This window comes from Rattus norvegicus, chromosome 9 (assembly GCF_021556685.1).
Source record: "Rattus norvegicus strain SHRSP/BbbUtx chromosome 9, alternate assembly SHRSP_T2T, whole genome shotgun sequence".
Taxonomy (NCBI): domain Eukaryota; kingdom Metazoa; phylum Chordata; class Mammalia; order Rodentia; family Muridae; genus Rattus; species Rattus norvegicus.
Genome location: NC_141542.1, coordinates 118,900,090 through 118,918,409, shown reverse-complemented (window position 1 = coordinate 118,918,409; position 18,320 = coordinate 118,900,090). Strand labels below are relative to the sequence as shown.

Below are 18,320 nucleotides of genomic sequence, written 5' to 3'. Positions count from 1 at the left end.
TCTGGTTTACTCTCATGGGTAACATTTTGATCAAGCATAGAAAGGAAAAATACAGAATGTTTGGTTTAAGTAATAAAGGAGCACCAGGAGGTGAAATGGAGCTGCCCACGTCCTGTGTTCAAGGAGATAACAGATTAAGAAAGTGGTGACCTTGGGGCAAGATCCCACCCAGCTCTGTTTATGCCTTTGCAGCTGAACAAGGGAGAGTCCTATCCAGGCATTATTATTACCTGGGTATTGTTTTCATTTGCACTTTAAATCTAAAATGAAGTGCAATCCAGAAACGGAGGGCACACTTGTGGTCTGGATCTTGAGGTTGGAAGATGTGGGAGTTTCTAGATCTTGTTCCAGACAGTAAGGAGGAGGGTTTCAGAGCCCACCCTGACAGTGACACACTTTCTCCAAGGTCACACATCCTGGTAGGGCCAGTCATATTCACATCCCACCCCCAGTACATTTAAGAAAACCCTGGCAAATTCCCAAAGAGCATAGAAATCTCAGACTTGAGCTATGTTTCAATTTTGATGTCTGAATTGAAAGAGACCCTTGGACTGAAGCACACACCACCATCATCAGGACTTACAAGCTTAATTACAGAGAAACCCAAAGCTACTAATCCCTATGTGTTACAGCCTGAGGAGGCCGTTACCATGGAGACCACACTTACATCTTCTCCTTTGAGTGTATTTGTGTGGCAGAGGGAGGGAATTGTAAACAGACAGAAAGATCAAACGAGACACGGCACGGTTTGCTGTCAATATTTTACATTATTACAAGGACATAATAAAAAGAGGCTCTGCAGACCAATGGATGGTAATTGGTCTCCTAGAAGAAGGCTGTCCAAAAATGGCCTTATTTTACAAAAACGGTGGACCCGTGCTAAAAAAAAACATAGAAGTCAATTTTCAGTATGTTCTATAACATTAGCCAAAATTCAAAGTGTATTTCTTCTGAATGTAGAATTTAACAAATAAATACGTGTTAAATACAGATCTGAGACAGTCGGCCGAGGCAGACCACCAGCCACTTCCTCCACTGTTAGGGTTGTTGACAAAGCCGGAGAAACCACCACGGACCTTGTTCCCATGTTTTATGCTTGACATTTTCAGAAGCACCCTATTTCCAGTGTTTCTTTTATCCACTTCACAAATATATTCTTTTAAAATAATAACAACAAAAGATTAAAGGTGCTTTCATGTGACATTAAAATGACCGTCCATTGGCATTGGAGGAACTCCGAGAGCCACCGGGGTGCTTGGCTCAAAGTGCTAATTACAGACGGCACACCTAGCCCACTGGTGACTGAGGGTGGCCCTTCCTCTCACCACTGATCTCACCTCCTAGTGACAAGCAGAGAAATGACTCAGAAAATCATTTCTGTACCCGCTCTCTGTGGGCCTGCGCTCAGAGAATGGTGGGCGGGCAGCCTGGGCACCAGTTGACAGTTGTTTCTGTCTCAGTGGGCCTGACTCCTGAGGACGTCGGAGTAGCCTGTGGGACTCTGAGCGCTCACCTGTATTTCCCTCTACTTCCAGGGACCTTAACTTGTGTGGCCGCATGGTTGTGCTTTCGGGGAGTTTTAGCATTTTAGAGGACTCACCAAAAGCACTCAGACCAAACAAAAAGCTTACACACAAACCGTAATGCAAAGACAACGGAATGTGTACCATCGTTCATCCCTGGTCCCCAGCCGCACAATCATTTATATACAAAACCAAACCAAACATAAAACCTACAGGCATTTAAACATAGTCTTTAGGTGTTTAACTACAGAAGCTGATTCAACAGGCAGTCTGGGTGGTTTAAGGAGGATGTAACAGAACGGTCTCGAAAGAACTTTGTCCACATGGAGAACTATCACAGGACAACAGACATGTTAGTGAGGGGAAATTCCAGCAGACGGAAGGGTATTTTCAGTCTCTGGCCACTTTGGTCATGAATTGGAAGCAGATGAGCTTCTTATGTTAGATCTGATCAGATCACCTTGATTGTTCAAGAAGCTGCAGTAACCTGCTGAAGCTGGGAGTCAGTTTCACTGACACTGAATAAACCTGCCTCCGCTGGGTGTGCTCACGTACTGTGCCCTGTGGATGTGGAAGGCCTGGGACCTAAGGGGTGATGGGACTGTGCCTTCGTAGGATTGGTCTTCTGATTGCTGCTCCAGGAGGGCAGCTATAACTAGCATGGAAGGGGGACCCACAGCACCCCACACCCAATTAAAGTGCAGCCATCCTCGGGTGGGGAGCAAGTTTGTTTCCAGCCTCACTGGGTGCACACACTAGTCTGGCATTTCTTATGAGTTGGCAGTTTTCCCCACCAAATTCTTTGTAAGAGGAAGATTCTTAAGTAAGGTGGTTTTGGTTAAAAAAAGAAAAAGCATGAGATGGTGAGTTGAAAAAGATGGTTTCCTTACACAGGGATCCATCCACATCCGTCTGTCTGCTTCTCTTAGCCCTGAAGGTTCCAACATAGGCCACTTAGAGACCTGGGCCTCCGGGAAGACAGGCTCACCTGTAATGATTGTCAGGCACTCAGTGCTACATGAAGAGAAGAGGAGGCAGGGTTTGGATGTGCCCTGCAGGTTACTACTGGACCTGCCTTGGATCTCCTCGTAGCATTCTCACTTACTCTGATGCTATAGAAATTCCCAACAAATAAGAAAGGGAGTGATGTTTGGTTTTCCAGGAAGGAGGCTATTGGGAAACCACCATGGAGTGTTGATGCTTTCACAGTGTCCTGGGGGTATTTATTTAGGTAGACTGGCTTTGAATTCAGGTCCTCACAGTGCCCTCTCTCATGAGGCTTTGGAAAATCATTTAACATGACATAAATTGAATAACTTAGATACTGCTCTTAAGAAGGGTACAGAGAATACAAAGTGGGTTATTGTAGACTGATGTGGGAAGATGGGATGCCCAGGGCTTTACAGTAGATTATTCCAGCATTTCTTTAGGCAGAGGTCAGCTTACTAGCCCAAGAGAATAGGGACATCTTCAACATGGACATGCCCACGGGCAGTAGTCTTTCTGTCCCTAAATGTCCGAATGCCTTGCTGGTAAAGATACTCATTCAGCATACGTGGCACCTGGGCATACAGCTCGGCTCACAGGCTGTATGCTCTGGCTTCTTGGGTCTGCATATTCCCTGTAGGGTGCGAACCCCTGAGAAGATACTCTTGTGTTTATAAGCCAACGGTGAAGGCCTTTCTGTTATGGCAAAGCAACAAAGTAACAAGAAGGCAAAAACAAGATCAGAGAATAGTGCCCCTGAGCACTCCTGGGCCAGACATGGCAGATACGAGGGGACATGCTCTGTGGCAGGTCTGTAACTGCTACAGAGCACTCCAGTTGCATCTTACTGGTTTGGGTGCACAGTTCTGAAATTCAAGAAGAGACTTCAATATTCTTGTTTGAGGATTCTTACAAGGCTAGTAAGGAAGCCAAACCTGCCGGTTAGTTTTTCATTAATAGAGTAAAACTCAGAAACATTCCCAGCCTCTCCCTGTAGCACTGGCGGCTCACACACAGGAAGGCTGTTACTCAGTTTACCCATGCTTATGAAAGGCTTGCTTCCCGCCCTCTGCACTCTTGCCATTCCCGAGACAGCAGGGACCACACGCCCATCAGTCAACTCAATCCCTTCAAACAACTGCTTGGAGGTTTGAGGTGTGTTGTCTTGGGCAGTAGCAGGCCTCCCACAGCCCGAGGCTGGCTCACTGGGCTTTTGGGCTGGGCTTTTGGGCTTTTCCCCGGGTCTCATTGGTGTTCTCAGTGCTGCCTTCCTGGGACCCCTTTGTGGGATACACACTCCCTCACCCTGCTGTCCTGTGCTCTACCTCAGAATGTTTCTTAGGTAAAGTCAAACTCATCAGCGCCCAGTGCTGCTCAGGAGGGTCCCTCAGCAGGGCCCTCAGTAGGAACCATTTAGCCAAGGGTAGCCCAAGCATGTTCTCATTTAGGACACGTCAGCCCTGGCCTGTTCTACTGCATAAAAGTGTCCTAATGAGATGGGAAGCATTGTGGCCTTCACCTAAGGAATGAGCTCAAGACCTAGAAGCTTTGGCTACTCTCCTAGACTGAGCGCATGGGACCACGTGTTCACTGGGTAGAAGACAGTGAGGGGACCGGTACCTCACATGGTGTCAGCCCTGGGTGGAGTGCCAAGTGGCTCCTGCTTCAGGGAGAGGCCCTGGCATTGAGGTGGTTTCTTTGGGACGAATGCTCTTTCTGGTTTTGCAGGGGAAGGGTCTGGCCTCCTGGAGGTTTCCTCAGGGCTCCTGATGACAATGACAGTCTCCGTCCACTTTGTCTACATGCTTTAGGGAGCTGGTTCTTTCTTGTTTTGGCTCTCTGCAGGCCACCTGGAATTCAGTGACAGATCTCTGCGCCCCAGCTCACTAGTCCTGGCCACTGTAATGAGTTATTTCACAGCAGGGTTATTCCCAGAAATCTGTCACGTTAGCAGAGTGACAGCAATGCCATTCCTGAATGCCATCTTTGCATTAGTGGAAGGCAGAGGGACAGTTTCTGGGGTGAGGGGGGGGCATTTCTCATACTGACTCAGGGTGAGGATATAGAGTTGATTAACCACCTGTATTAGAACACGATGTTCAAAGGGGCATATTATGGGAGCTTAAATCTGTCTCAGTAACTCCTAGCAGGGTGATCTTGCTGGCTTTTAAATCAGGGTCTTTTCTTATACAGAAATGACATTTTGGGTTCTCAAAAAAGTATTCATTTTTGACATGAAATTAATAAGCCCAGAAAAATGTAAAGTAAAAATCTAGTAAAACCTTCTAATGGTATAGTAAATCTGTTAACAAGAGGAAATGCTTTATTTTCATAGTAAACTCTCATGCCACTCTAACAGTCATTTTTCATATTAAACCTTGGATTCCACCTTCTGAAGATGTTGACACACACGTGAGCTTTCTCTCCGCCTTCCTCAGCTGCAGTGGTGCTGTTTTGTATGAGGGCTCCGATCTCCAAGGAGATCACCCGTGACAATCACATCTACTGACAAGAGGCAGGGATCATGCCAATGGTGTGAAAGGAAGAGGACTCAGGCGGACAGCCCCTTAGATGTCACTCTGCTTCAAGGACACATGGCTGACTACAGGATGCTGCAGACCCGGCACATTACAATGATGTTCTGAACACTTGGAGAGCATGTGAGGGTCACGCCACACAGCACAGATCTGTCCTGCTGTGCCTGCTTGCTCCCTGCCCAAATCCGGTGTGTGGCACGTAATGCCACTGAAATGCTTGTGTGACAGCCGTCTCACCACAGTGCTGTGGTGATGTCAGAGGAGCCAGCTGATGGCAACAGAGGCCAACACAGAAGGAAACTTGGTTGTTTTAGGAAACAAACATAATCTTAGTCGTAGGAAGTTCTGTTTTCTCCGTGAGCACGCACTGAATGACTCCAGGCTGTACAAGGGATATCCGTGAGAAGGTGGCCAGATATGAAAAGGGAACTGACTCTACTGTCCCTGTTAAGTCTTGGAAAAAAGAAAAAGAATCACTTGGGACTTTCCCCTGTGGACCTGATATCAGGATGGGCTGAAAACAGGCCTAGTAATTCTTTATCGTTTTCCTAAGAAAACGGCTTTGAGAAGAAAGCTTAGGTCACACAAAATCCACATCGAATGTGGCTGTGGGAGAAAAGTTTGCTGTCTCCAACAAACAGACCTCCCATTTCTCAGGGAGGTTTCCTGGTGACTCAAGGTAGGCGCTGCATTGGGAGTCAGACGCTCATGCTCACCAGCCTTCTCCTGCGTGCCCAGACTGCTGACCTGAAGGAGCGCTCGCTGCTCAGTGCAGGCCCCCAACGCTCTTGGCTAATCTGTTAGTAAAATAAAGATCTGTGGCCAGGCTTCGGGGCGTCCACACCTGTGTTACTGGGGTGCCACTGGTTATGATTATTATTTTTTTAAGTAAAGGCATCATAGACTTTTGTGCATTTCTGCAGTCTCTCTTCCCTAAATCAACTTGCAAATCAGAACTGTATTTATATGTGCACTTTTTGGGTATGGATTAGCCTCCTAAAGTACATAATTCCAATAATTATCAGTGACAGAAGGGATGAATAAATTATGCTTTAAGCGTAACAAAATTAACAGTAAGAATGTTTTGCATAAGCTTTTCTTAATGCACGTGCCTATGTTAAATTTAATATTCTGTATGACTGACATGATCCTGAAAGGCTCCCGATGAGTTAATCTTAAACTATACCTCTGCCTGCACTGGGACAAAGAATAAAATAGAATTTAAATGTTGCAGATGTCATGATGTTTTGAAAAGCCTTTTTAACTTAAGCCAAGAGTTATGATGTGAATTGCAAATTCTGAGAGCCTGGATGAGTGAGTGTCAGCGCCAGCCATGTTCTCTGTACCCAGAATGCAGGGATTACCTTTCTCGTCCTGTTCACAGAGTCAGAGCCAAGCCGGCCTCCTGCCCCTTGCTGGGCATCCACTGCTAAGCAGTGAGAGGCTGTTTCTTCCCCTTTCATAGACAGAGTGTATTATAGACAGATTCAGTTGGCTCCCGAGAGGCAATGTCTTATCTCTTTCTGAGGGCCGGCGGATGCCTGGAGAGCAGGACACTTCAACATGAATGCCTGAGTTTGCACTTGGGGTGCCGTGCCGTGTGCCATCAGGGCCTCTGCTTATTTACAGGGTCGGACCCGTGGGAGGGCTGTGCCCGCGGAGGAGGGAGCTGCTTTGTGTGCTGCAGTGTACTGCTGCGGGCAGGCTCAGTGTGCCTTTATTTCAGCCTGCATGTAGGAACCATTAAATGTGTATAAAATTAGCAAGGAGGTTGAAATAATAGAACAGAGTCCTTCTCTCTTCAGCTGCCTCCTTCAAAGTCTGATCCACGCTCTACACGGCCAGGAAGGGAGGAGACCATCTCTGGGCCACACTGGTTCTGAGACAACTGCGCAGACCATGGGAAGTTCCCCGAGGCAGCTAAGAGGCAGCTCAGCCACACCCTGCTCTTACCTGCCTTCACCTTAATGGCTGCTTGCATACCGCTGCGTTCTCAGTAACATTTCCAGCGAGTGGCTTTAGGGGGAAGAGGAAATGGAGATGTGGGCATCCCTATAGATTTTCTTCATTAACACTGACTTGGCGCCTGGCCCATCTATTTCATTCATAGCCGCCCTGCACTTCAGTAGATATGGGTGGATGTGTTTGTAAATGTGAATCAGGGATTCTGAAGACCCAGAAACTGGTACAAGTGAAGGGAATCCCATTCTGGGATTGTCTCCTAGGATGAAGATACACAACCAGAATCATGCTGTTCTTCTGTGGGCTTCAGTGTCTTTAAGACAGTTTGCATGGGCTCAATGAATCCTGAAAACTTTCTTAGACCTTGTTAGTGAATCGAGACCCAGACACGGGTTCTGTGAAGGTGGAAAGCTGGGAGGAAGGGGGCGCTCTTGCTTTCTTCTCCCTGGTGAGCACTGGCTACCTGCTCTTTTCCCAACCTGCCCTCCTGGTCACACATGCTCCTTGTCACCCCTGTCCTCTGCACTGTTCCGCAGAAGCAACTACCTCTGTCCCCTGGGCTCTCTGGGAATTTTCCACACACCATTTTCTGTGGCCTGGCTGAGGGAAGCGAAAGGCAAACGACATGGTTGTGTGATGTTCTCACAGGAAAGAAGAGAGAAGCCCGAGGAGGTCCAAGCGATTCCCAACATATGATTCTATTTATAGATAGAATCTTGCCTTGGCAGAGTGGAAAGCCAACTGTGGTGGGCACGTGTTGTGCAAAACATGGGCTACCAAGGCTGTTTATAGCACCAACTGAGGAGGGCCGACGGCAGAAGACAGCAGCCCAGAGGCTGTGCCCGGAGTAGAAAACTTTGGCAGAACACCAATGTTCTTCGGTATTAAAGATATCTTTTACCTTCCTGGGAGGCCTTGCTCTTCTCTGTACAGGGGCATCAAATGGCAGGGTTGTTGTGGTTAGCTAATACGGCCCTGGGTAGGACTATTTATTTCTTGAATAAATTTGCCTTTAACATATTTAAAGTGGAACATACTTTAAAAACCCAGTTAATAAAAAACATAACCTTCAAAGATGGTTGCAGTAAGGTGGTATAAAGTCAGGGTGACTGAGGACAGAGTCCCGCAGGTGGAGTCTAGCCCTGGGTGGCACTATGTGATTTTCTTCTTGATGGCCGTGAGCTCTTTGTGAAGGTCACTGAACTTAGGGCGGTTTTCAGGCTTGTAATCCCAGCACTTCATCATGATTGTAAAAATTTCCTCGGGACAGTTCTGTGGGGCTGACATCCGATACCCTGAAGATTCGAGAGAAGAGTTGAGAGCTCAGAGTGGGGGTGGGTAAGACCTAAATACCCACATGGGACATTATGCCGTGTGCAGTAAGTGGGGTAGAAAGCAGAGACCTTGTCAGTGTCATAAATACCCTCTCAAGCACATACACGTGGGCGATGCAGGGCACACAATTACAGAGCCACATATTTGTCAGTAAGTCTGAAGTATGCTCTAGCATGCACACATGCCTGTTTTAGTTGTTCTAAGAAGTGGCTTCCAGAATTCTCAGGCAGAGCAAATGTAGGTGAGGCTTACACACGGTCAGCAGTTAGCTGCTGTATAGCTGTTGGAGGCTTGTGCTAGGAGGTGTGTGTCCAAGGCAGGGGGCCACCCCACACTCAGGCTCCACAAGGCAGTCATCTGAACAACATTCCTCCTGTTGGAGGCTGTGCCCCACACAAGCATGTGGGGTGCTACTGCCATCTAGTCACCCTGTCTCCCTGGAGCACCCTGACATTTCTTCAGACTACAGCTTCTTGCAATTCCTTCTGGAAACTAGATGCATTCTCACTTGGAGAGTTAAGGGATTTATCTCGTGCAGAGTATAACACCACTCTAAGGTGGTCTAGATAGAGGGAAGCTCTCTCTTTCTGGGCTGAGAGCCCAGCGGATGTACCTGACCTTTACTTACTGTGATATAGCAGGACTGGTACGTTCACAGTTCACACTCAAGAACTGTGCAATCGGTTAGGAAACAAATTGCAAAAACAAGCACCCAAAAAACAAACAGAGCCAAGAATGCTTTAAATATGTTTACGATTGTGCTGCCAAGTTCCCGGCTCTGCCTAGCTGCATGTTACCTCAGGGCCACAGGTCAGACAGGCCTGCAAGCATTTGCTTTTGCTCTGTAGAAACCATAACATCCATGTACTCCAACACGGATCCCTAACAGCCTCCCTCATAACATCCATGTACTCCAACACAGACTTCCCTAACAGCCTCCCTCTTGACTGTGTCCTACACAGCACCACTGTGACTCCTCTCTCCCAAAGCTGGTGCCCAGAGTGTCATGGGCACCAAGGACGGGTGGACACCGATGTGGCCCACGCAGGCCTTCGCTCACCCACCTCTCTCCACTTGTTCCCGTGCTTGCTGGTTTGTCATCCCAGGGTACGGACAGACTCCCAGGCTGAAAGTCTCCCAGAGCAGGATGCCGAAGCTCCACACGTCACTTTCAGAGCTGTATCTCCCTGGAAGGAGACGTCATCACAGCCAGGTGAGTCAATGGAATGAGAGGAGTGGCTCTGCCTGTGAGCGTCAGCCCGGACAGCACAGTCAGGCTCCCACCGCTGCCACAGCGACATCCCATTCTCAGCACTTGTGTTAATTCCAGGCCCAGTGATGTTAACAATTAAATGGGGTCTTCAGGAGGCTAGTTCAACTAAAAGAGCTCTAACGGTTCTCCCCTTCCCCAAGAACAAGCATTCAGCTTACATCCCCTGTAATCTGTGAATGAGATGAAAGAGAGAGAGAGAGAGAGAGTGTGTGTGTGTGTGTGTGTGTATTTGCACACATCAGTGCCTAGGAGATATTTAAATAAGTCAGATTCCTACAGTTTGGTCTTCTGCCTGCGTCATTTTCTTTCCAGTAAAATTACAAACAAACTTAAAGCAATAAGGAAAGTTTCTTAACTTCAATTTTGTTTTTTTTACTCATCACTGTTTACAGATATTCTTACATGTTTAAGGGTCTCGTTTTCCCCACTGATAGTTTCATTTGCCGAAAATACATTTACCCATGTGCTTTGAATAGACGGGAATTGACATAGTGGGTGTTAAGACACCCTCTTCAGACTACACGGTGTTGGGTTTGTGAAAATCTCGTGCGCCTGCTTTACTGAGCTGCAGGAGCTGAACTCTTAGGAAGTTTTTTGGTCGCTTTCAGCAGCAGAAGCATAGAGATACAATCCTACGGAAGAAGCCTCCTGGAATGTGTGCATGATATCAGGGAGAAGCAGCAGGAACATCCCTCCCAGGCTCCAACACATGGCACACACATACTGTCACAACTAAACTCCACTTGCAGTAACGGTGACAGCTTGTGCTTTCTGCTTTTGAGGCGAGGTCTCCTGTGGCCTAGTCTGACCTTCAAGTCCAGACCCTCCTCCCTGTCTCTCCAGTGCTGGCTCTCAGGCATGTGTCAGCACACACAGCTTGAAGGTCTCTCGAACCATAGCGTCTTCTATCCATCTGCTACTCCAGGATTTATAAATGCCACTCCTAGAAAACTGCCCTGCACCTCTAAAAAGGAATGGCCTCTTTCATTCTGGAAGAGAGTAAAATGACCAGAGTCTGCCTGTGCTCCCAGGGCTCGGACGCCATTCCCAGCCTGCAACGCTCGCTCACTATCAGCTGCAGCTGTGGGAATTGGCTTCCAGGTTGGCTGTGAGGTAATTGTGGACATTTCTAGTACTGTGGGCTAGGAAAATTACTTTTCTTCTCCACACACCAAGTCTTTTCATGAGACTCATTTGGTGGCTAAAGGTTGAGGCTATGATTTGTAAAGAATCCAGTTATGTAGACTTACAGCTTATCTGGTACAGTGTTGTTCAGTGGAGATCAAGAAAGGCACCTCGTAAACAGATCCCACTCGGGCTCTGCCACCTGCCTGACCTCTGAACCTGGCTAATGTCAACACTGCAGAGTAAGCTGAGGGCACTGTGCTGTTCTTTCAATGGTCCGACCCTCATGGCACCCAACAGGCTGGAGAGAAGGCTCTAAATTTGCATCAGCACGGGGAGGAGGTGTCTTGCCCAGGCCAGGTGGGCAGCAACACGGAAGCAGGGAGTCCTGAACCCCTCTCATTCCAGGGTCTCAGCAGTTACATCACACCACTTAAGTGAGAGGATTTCTGCGTAGTTATGTTGTCAGCTCCATTATCGTCTCCAGTCAAGCAGGTGGCCAACAGTTTACACCACCCAAACCCTGCCCTCCCTCCCTCCCGAGTCTCCTTCACATCTATGGTTCTTCTGTCACCAGTTGCCATTGCGTGCATGTGTCGTGTGTCTATGTATATGTTTCTAAATGTAGCCTATTTGGTCCATATAATGTTACTTGTATGTTTTCAGGGTGACCTATTAGTGTGCTCTTCCCTAGGAAAGACCCCTTATCTCACCCCCTGCTGGAAAACCTTTTCAGTAGTGGACAGATAGATGACTTCATTTCTTAGTCAAAGATCAATGGACTACCTTTTCTTTATAAACCTAGTACTTCTGTTGACAACTGGACGGAGGGTAGAGGAGAGTCGTGTTGTCCAAGTGTAGACATTTAACTGCTGGGGAGGGCTGAGGGTTGAATGTGAGATGTCCCTTATAGCTCATGTGTGTGTGATCAATGGGTCCTTAAGATAGGTTGATGTCTGGGAAGGCCAGGAAGCCTTGTGGAAGAAGGCCATCAAGGGCAGATGTCGATGCCTTGTGCTCCAGCTCGACTTCCTGTTTGTTCTGTTTCCTGATGCCACATTTTCCTTGCCAGGAAAGACCCATGTCCCTCTGGAATATAAGCTGGAAATGAACGTTTCCCTTGAGTTTGACAAAGCAGGGAGAAAGTAACTAAGATCCAGTCAGGCCTCCACAGGTCCAGTGAGTGTGAGACGAATGTCTGACTGGGGCAGGGAATTAGGTAGCTAAAGATGGGGGTGTGGCACTCTTTAATACTACCTGACTCTTTAAAATGTTTTAAGTAACACAATACGGCTTAATCCAACAGCCCTAAGCCAAAGCTTCTAGAGGACACAGGACTGTTTTTTATCTCCCTGACCTCTTAATGGGAGACCTGGGCAACATTTCAGCAGCCTGAGGCAAACATGAGCGATCAGTGGGGAAGATAGGGATCTAAAGTAAGTAAACACCTGGAGTACAGCACGAGGCAAGGACTTTCATGAGGTAATTGCTATCCCCAACCCTGTTTAAAACAGCAAAAACCATTACAGGACTCTGAAGTCAATCTTCCCCAATAAACTCAGTGAGAGCTTCCATGCCTACTCAGGCTGGCCCTGGGGCTCTGTCTTTCTCAGGCTCTTCCTCTTGGACTGGACAATTATACTAACCTGCACTGTCATCTATGTCAACAGTGTCTCCTCCTCACCAAAATCCTTCTGTGTCTTACAGAATCCCTATCATAGGCAACAAAAACAATGTCCCTAAGTGTCAACCAAAGAGCTTCCTATTTGTCCTTTTTACTTAAAATACTTTACATCTGTGTGGTCCACGTGTCTGAAGTTAGTCCCTACATTTGTAAATGTAGGCTGGTATTCATTAAAGCGGTGTGTGATCAAGAGGCCCATTTTTACTAGCCATAGCATTTAAATCATGAGAAGAAAATCTAGTCACAAAGGTGTTTACAAATGTTTTATATCTAAAGAAAACCTCTGTGCAAATACGAGTGTTTTAGACTTCTCTTTCACCCAATGATCGCTTCCTTAGTAATGCAGCCTATAAGGAGTAGCACCCACTTCAGAGAAGACTCCTATGGGAGTCTGCTGGTTGCTAGGTTGGTTTGCAATCACTAGAAAGCTCACAAAAGCCCTTCTTGCTGGCAGGAAGCATCTGAGTCAGCCTCCACAAGCCAATTACACTCAGATCTTTTTTTTTTTTTTAAGATTTATTATATATAAGTACACTGTAGCTGTCTTCACACACACCAGAAGAGGGCATCAGATCCCATTACAGATGGTTGGGAGCCACCATGTGGTTGCTGGGATTTGAACTCAGGACCTCTGGAAGAGCAGTTGGGGCTCTTAACCGCTGAGCCATCTCTCCAGCCCCTACACTCAGATCTTAGAAACAGTTTGGTGGCTTCTCAAGAAGTTAAACTAACTAGTTTATACTTGAATGATGGGCTACTGGGTACAGAAAAGACTCTTGTGTGAAAATGCAGAATAACCCACAGTTAACAGCTGTGGTAACACGCAGTGGCTCCCGTGTCATCTGTGGAGTTTCTTACAATAGCGATGTCTTAAAAGTTTCAGTGGAGAAAGAAATCCCTGCTCTTATGAAAACAATGTCTACCTCTCTTTTTGCTCAAGATTTATTTAAGTTTCAGAGATAGAGGCTAAGCCCAGGATCCTGCAGAGTGAGGGTGAAGACTTGACCGTATTTAACCTTAGATGCTATTACTGGACCAGTGACAAGACATTCACACTCATGGGCCAGAGTCGCAGCAGCACCTCATGTACAGCTGTGCAGATAATCACATTCTGCACAACAGAACTCACATGTCTAGTCATGTCTAGTCATGTTCCTTTACTGGTTCAGCCTAGCAGTCTCGCACATAGAGCACTCCTGTCTGTGTCCAAGAGCAAGGTAAGAAATGTTCACACCGTTCTGTGTTGCCCCTCAGTAGTTCCAGCCTGGATGCTGCCCTACCCCAACCACGCCCCTGAGTGCTCCGTGCTGACACAGGCCACATTCACTCTCAAAAGGAAACCCAGAGTCTCTCCCTACCATAATTCAGTGCTTCTGGTGCTGTCCACTTAATGGGAATCTGCTTTAAGCCAGAAGATGAATACACTCCACCGTCTTCTTGCCGAGACATCCCAAAGTCACTGATTTTCAGAGTATTATTTTCACCTACCAGGCAGTTCCGTGCAGCCAGGTCCCTAGGTTAGAACAAGATGCAGAAAACACCCATTAAAACACATTGAAACGGCTTTCACATTTATGACTTCTGCACTTTGCATTTTCACATCTGCAGTGTATTTATACTGAGGTTAAGAATGCTTGTGATTTACCAGACTTCCCATCAGTTCTGTCACAGGTAAAAATCACCCAGGAGAACATTTGCATATGGAGCAGGCCACATGCTAGTTTTCTAGGCACCAGATAGATTTCCATTTAAATAGAAAAAACTCCCATTCTCTGTTAGAGCAAGTCACAGTGGAGAGGCTGAGAGCATTTGACATACTGTTTACTAGCTTCCCTGGGGCAGCACTGCCCTAGAGCTGCTGGGATAAAGGACTGCCACCTATAGTGCACCAAGTGACGCAGTCCCTGCCGAGTACCGAGTACCGCACCTGGTCAGTGGTGCCTGAGACTGGGGCTTTCCTTTTGTATGCCTTGACCTTATTCTGTGTGGTAGAGCCATGTGGCTATAGCAAGAGAGCAAACCCAGAGCCCCCTAAGACAGGGAAAGGGGGTGGTAAGGAGAAGAGCAGGGAAGCTCCTCCCTGTTGAACTCTACTCACCATAGGCTAACAGTAAGGTCCCTTTCCTGAGACAGGTGAGGGGATGCAGCAACCAGATCCATCATAACGCACGTGTGGGTAGGTGCAGGACCCTACGACATCATTATGGTCCAAAGAGCTGCTGTGAAGGGACAGACTCACAGGAGGGAGTCCTAGTAGACAAGCTTGTAGGAAGGACTCTTTGATAACTGTATTTACTCAAAGACCCGAGGGAAGGGTGTGTGTCAGAGATGGTTTCCAGACATGATGAACAGGAAGGTGTGAGCGGCGGCACCGTAATGACTCCGTTAGAACAGCAGCATACAAGGAGCCTGCTTACTCACACTCGAGTAGCCAGACATGTCCTGTGATTAGATTTGCTTCATGAGAAGGCTTATGCTACTGAAGTAGTTTTCACTTGTGCGTGTTTGTGTGTGTGTGTGTTTGTGTGTGTGTGTGTGTGTGTGTGTATGCTTATAACAATAAGCAGTCGATACAGTGGTAACTTGGATTTGGATGCCTTGAGTGACACAGAAGTGAGAGCTAAGAAAGGCTTCAGCACACAGGAATTCCCCAGCCCCGCCCAGTGCAGAGGAAGCTTGCAGGAGTCTATGTGCAGGCTGGAGTATGATGGGGAGCAAGGCTAATAATGCAGGGGGTAATGTGATCCTCACACATGTGGACTCTGTGAGTCTGCACAGCACACGGATCCAGTCTGGACAAGTATGCGGCACATGGCAGGTGCTCAAGAAACAATCGTGAATGGATAATATCTTATATAAATGTTCCAGGCTGGAGACAGCCACTCTGGTTTTTCATTTTAAATTATCTTCTCCTGAGTAAATAGCTGGTTTCTACCTATGTGTTTTTGGAACACACATATTGGAAGTCTTGAGTCATATTTAAGTTGCTTTGTGAAAAGTGGTGACCCTGGGCCCTGGATGGCTTTGAACTCATTTGGTCTTCCTGTCCCAGCATCCCAAGGGCTGTGGTTCCAGGTGTGTACTATCATGCCAGGTAAGTCTAACTTGTGCCTTTAGCAACAGACACATAAACGTCTCATGGGTGATGCTGTTCCCAACGGTATTCAACTACACTTGCAATTACTGAACACGATTATGATCAGAGAGATACTATTTTCCCTTTTTATCAGGGAACTTGGCTGGCTGCCCCTACAGTCATTCACAAAGACACTTGAAGCACTTTGCTGATTTGCTGGGACTAGTTCTTGTCATTGGAGCAAGTCTCACCACAGTGAACCATGAAGGAAGCCCAAGTTAAAAACTGAATCTGACTCACTGCCCAGTTTTTAAATGTGGCAGCTCACCACACACTCCCACTGCGGGAGTTTCCTCCAAAGGCAGTGACAGGGAATGGCTGGCTCACTATGATCCTGCATCTGTAGGAAGCTGCTATCCATGTCGTCTTGGGAACTCCAGGCCTTACCCACGGTAGAGGTGGCTGTACCACATCCCATTTCAGCTACCCAGCGGTGTGGCCTTGGCATACTAAACTGTGTGTTACTTATCTGACAAATATCACTTGGCAGGATTAGGAGGGAATGTTTATGAAGTGGCAGCATACAATAAACACAGCAACACCTCTTTGGGCAAGCTACGGCTGTTTTCTTCCTCTTGTTTATAGGTTAGTAGTACTACTGTTGAAACCACTACTGGCACAAGAGGTCCTGGGACAACATATGTAAATCATTTTCCAAAGCAAGCCAATGCGGGAGTACATGATGATCACAAAGGAAATGGGGCAGCACCCGGAAGCATGCTTGCAGAGATAATCAATGGTGTTTACACACTTCCACAGGCTTTGACATTTTCTTGAATTACTGAAAGAACAAACATGTTAAATCTCTCGTCTGGGTGAGGACTGGGCTCATCTGGTTTTGGAGATGACACTTCAGGTCTTTCTACAGTGCTTCCCTGCTGCATGGGAGCGCTGCACACTGAAGTGGGATCCAGACGGGAACTGGTCTACTGACCAGGTTCAAACCAGGCCAAGTGCCGTTGGTGGCATTAGATTTCATGACTGCCTCCTTTTTCTTTTACTTTTTTTTGGAATGAGGAGGAAAATGTTTTTAGTACCTTCCTAACAGTAATCAAATCTAAATCTGTTGTTAGAAACCATGAAGATGATCTGTTGGAGATTTTCAAGAGGCCGTGGCTGTATTTAATCCAGAGGATCTACTTCTAATGTTACATTTGCTTTGAAGAGGAAAACTACATAGCATTCTGCATCCAGATAGTCTTCAAAATCCACAGTTTGGAGCTTTGTTCTCTCAGAGCAGTAAGATCATGATGTATTCACCTACTGATTACAAGACCTTCAGATAAGTTAGTTAAACAACAAAGATTTTGCAGGATTCACACATGTGATTCTGGGGTGTGATAAAAACTTGGAAAGGCAATCCAGGTGTTTCCTCTCCCTTCTTCTGCAGCTTCCCCCAAAGCAGGCACAGAGTAGGCACCTGACCCAGAAACAAAGACTCCAACAGAAGCTCTGTCTTTGTACCAGACAAAGTGATACTTACAGGCTAGTGTAGGGAATGTTAGAGGAGCATAGGAGAGGCTCACCTGATCCAGGTGTAAGCGTGCATGCCTCATCTGAAGCCCCAGGTAAGAGTTTTGTGGGTCACTCCAACACTCACATAGATAACTAACATTTAAATCGCTACAAGGTCTAAGGTTAATGGGCCTTGTTGCCTAACAGCAATCAAAGCAGAAATTTAGTCTGAACCTAACAATATTTTGTGGTAATGATTTTGGTCTGTAGCATGCTATGACAGGGACTCCAGGTCTACACATATCAACACTACAACTCAAACTGCTTAACAGGTCTAAATTTCTAAGTATGCATGGACTTGTAGTTCATTTGGTGGCATGTAAATGTAGCATTTGGGGAAGGCCTTAGGTGACAAGCGACTAGTCTAGATCCTAAACACAAAGGGGAAATGTAATCAGCAAATGCCAATCTTGGCAACTAGACAGTAGAATAGAAAAAACTTCTTGGCAACCATGAAGATAAAACACACTTGCATGGAAAGGCAAGAAGTCTTGGCAGAAATGTAGAAATAGTTAAACAGCAATATTACAACTCAACATACAATATCTGAAAAAACAAACACTTGACAGGTGTATAGTAGACTTTGTTCCAACATTCAACACACTCAAGGATAAAATACGAAACAGTCAAACCAAAGAACACAAAGAAAACATGAAAATGTGGACAGGGTTTCAGGGACTTCCAAACTAACAATCAAAACATGAAAGTAGAGAGATGGGATTCATAAAATAAATGCATAAAAAGACAAGCCCTATAATGAAGCAGGAATTTTGGTTGTTGAGGGTATGTACACAGTCAAGAATGTCCGTGATGTCTGTAAGATGAAGCCCATGCCTGGTACCTACATCCGGCCAAGAACTTGTGACTGGAGAGGTCATAGGAGAACCAAGCCCTAATCATTAATCACTTTGCCTGCAGATTAGCGCACCTCTCAGTCCTCATCAGAAAGCCTTCTAGCAGACAGCAATCAACACAGACCCACAACTGCCCAGTGAAAAACAGACTGTGGAAGGCTCAGCCCTGAAAGGGATATTTTTATCACATTCCTACAGTAGAAAATTAGTTAACTCCTGGGCTGCTCTTAACTCCAATTGGGCAGCCCTCAGAGCCACGATTTTTATGGTTCAGCTATCCCATGGCGGCTCTTCCTGCTCTCTTGAACCTTCTTCCCACCTATGTCCCTTCTTCCCATCTATTGGCTGTTGGCATCTTTATTTACCAGTCACAATTTATGTGTCAACTC

General features: G+C 46.5%; 1 protein-coding gene across 10 annotated transcripts in view; it reads right to left on the bottom strand.

The window, feature by feature from the left end:
* Positions 1-747: 747 nt before the first annotated feature.
* Fer (FER tyrosine kinase) overlaps positions 748-18,320 on the bottom strand; it is a 308,103-nt gene continuing 290,530 nt past the window's right edge. For 8 of the 10 annotated variants that reach the window (XM_087565632.1, XM_087565634.1, XM_087565633.1 and 5 more), the window contains 3 exons: positions 13,785-13,939; positions 9,409-9,531; positions 7,964-8,304 (listed from right to left, as the gene is read on the bottom strand). In XM_087565632.1, coding sequence (XP_087421758.1) covers positions 8,162-8,304; positions 9,409-9,531; positions 13,785-13,939 — 421 coding nt within the window. In that variant the 3' untranslated portion in view covers positions 7,964-8,161. 10 annotated transcript variants of the gene reach the window in all.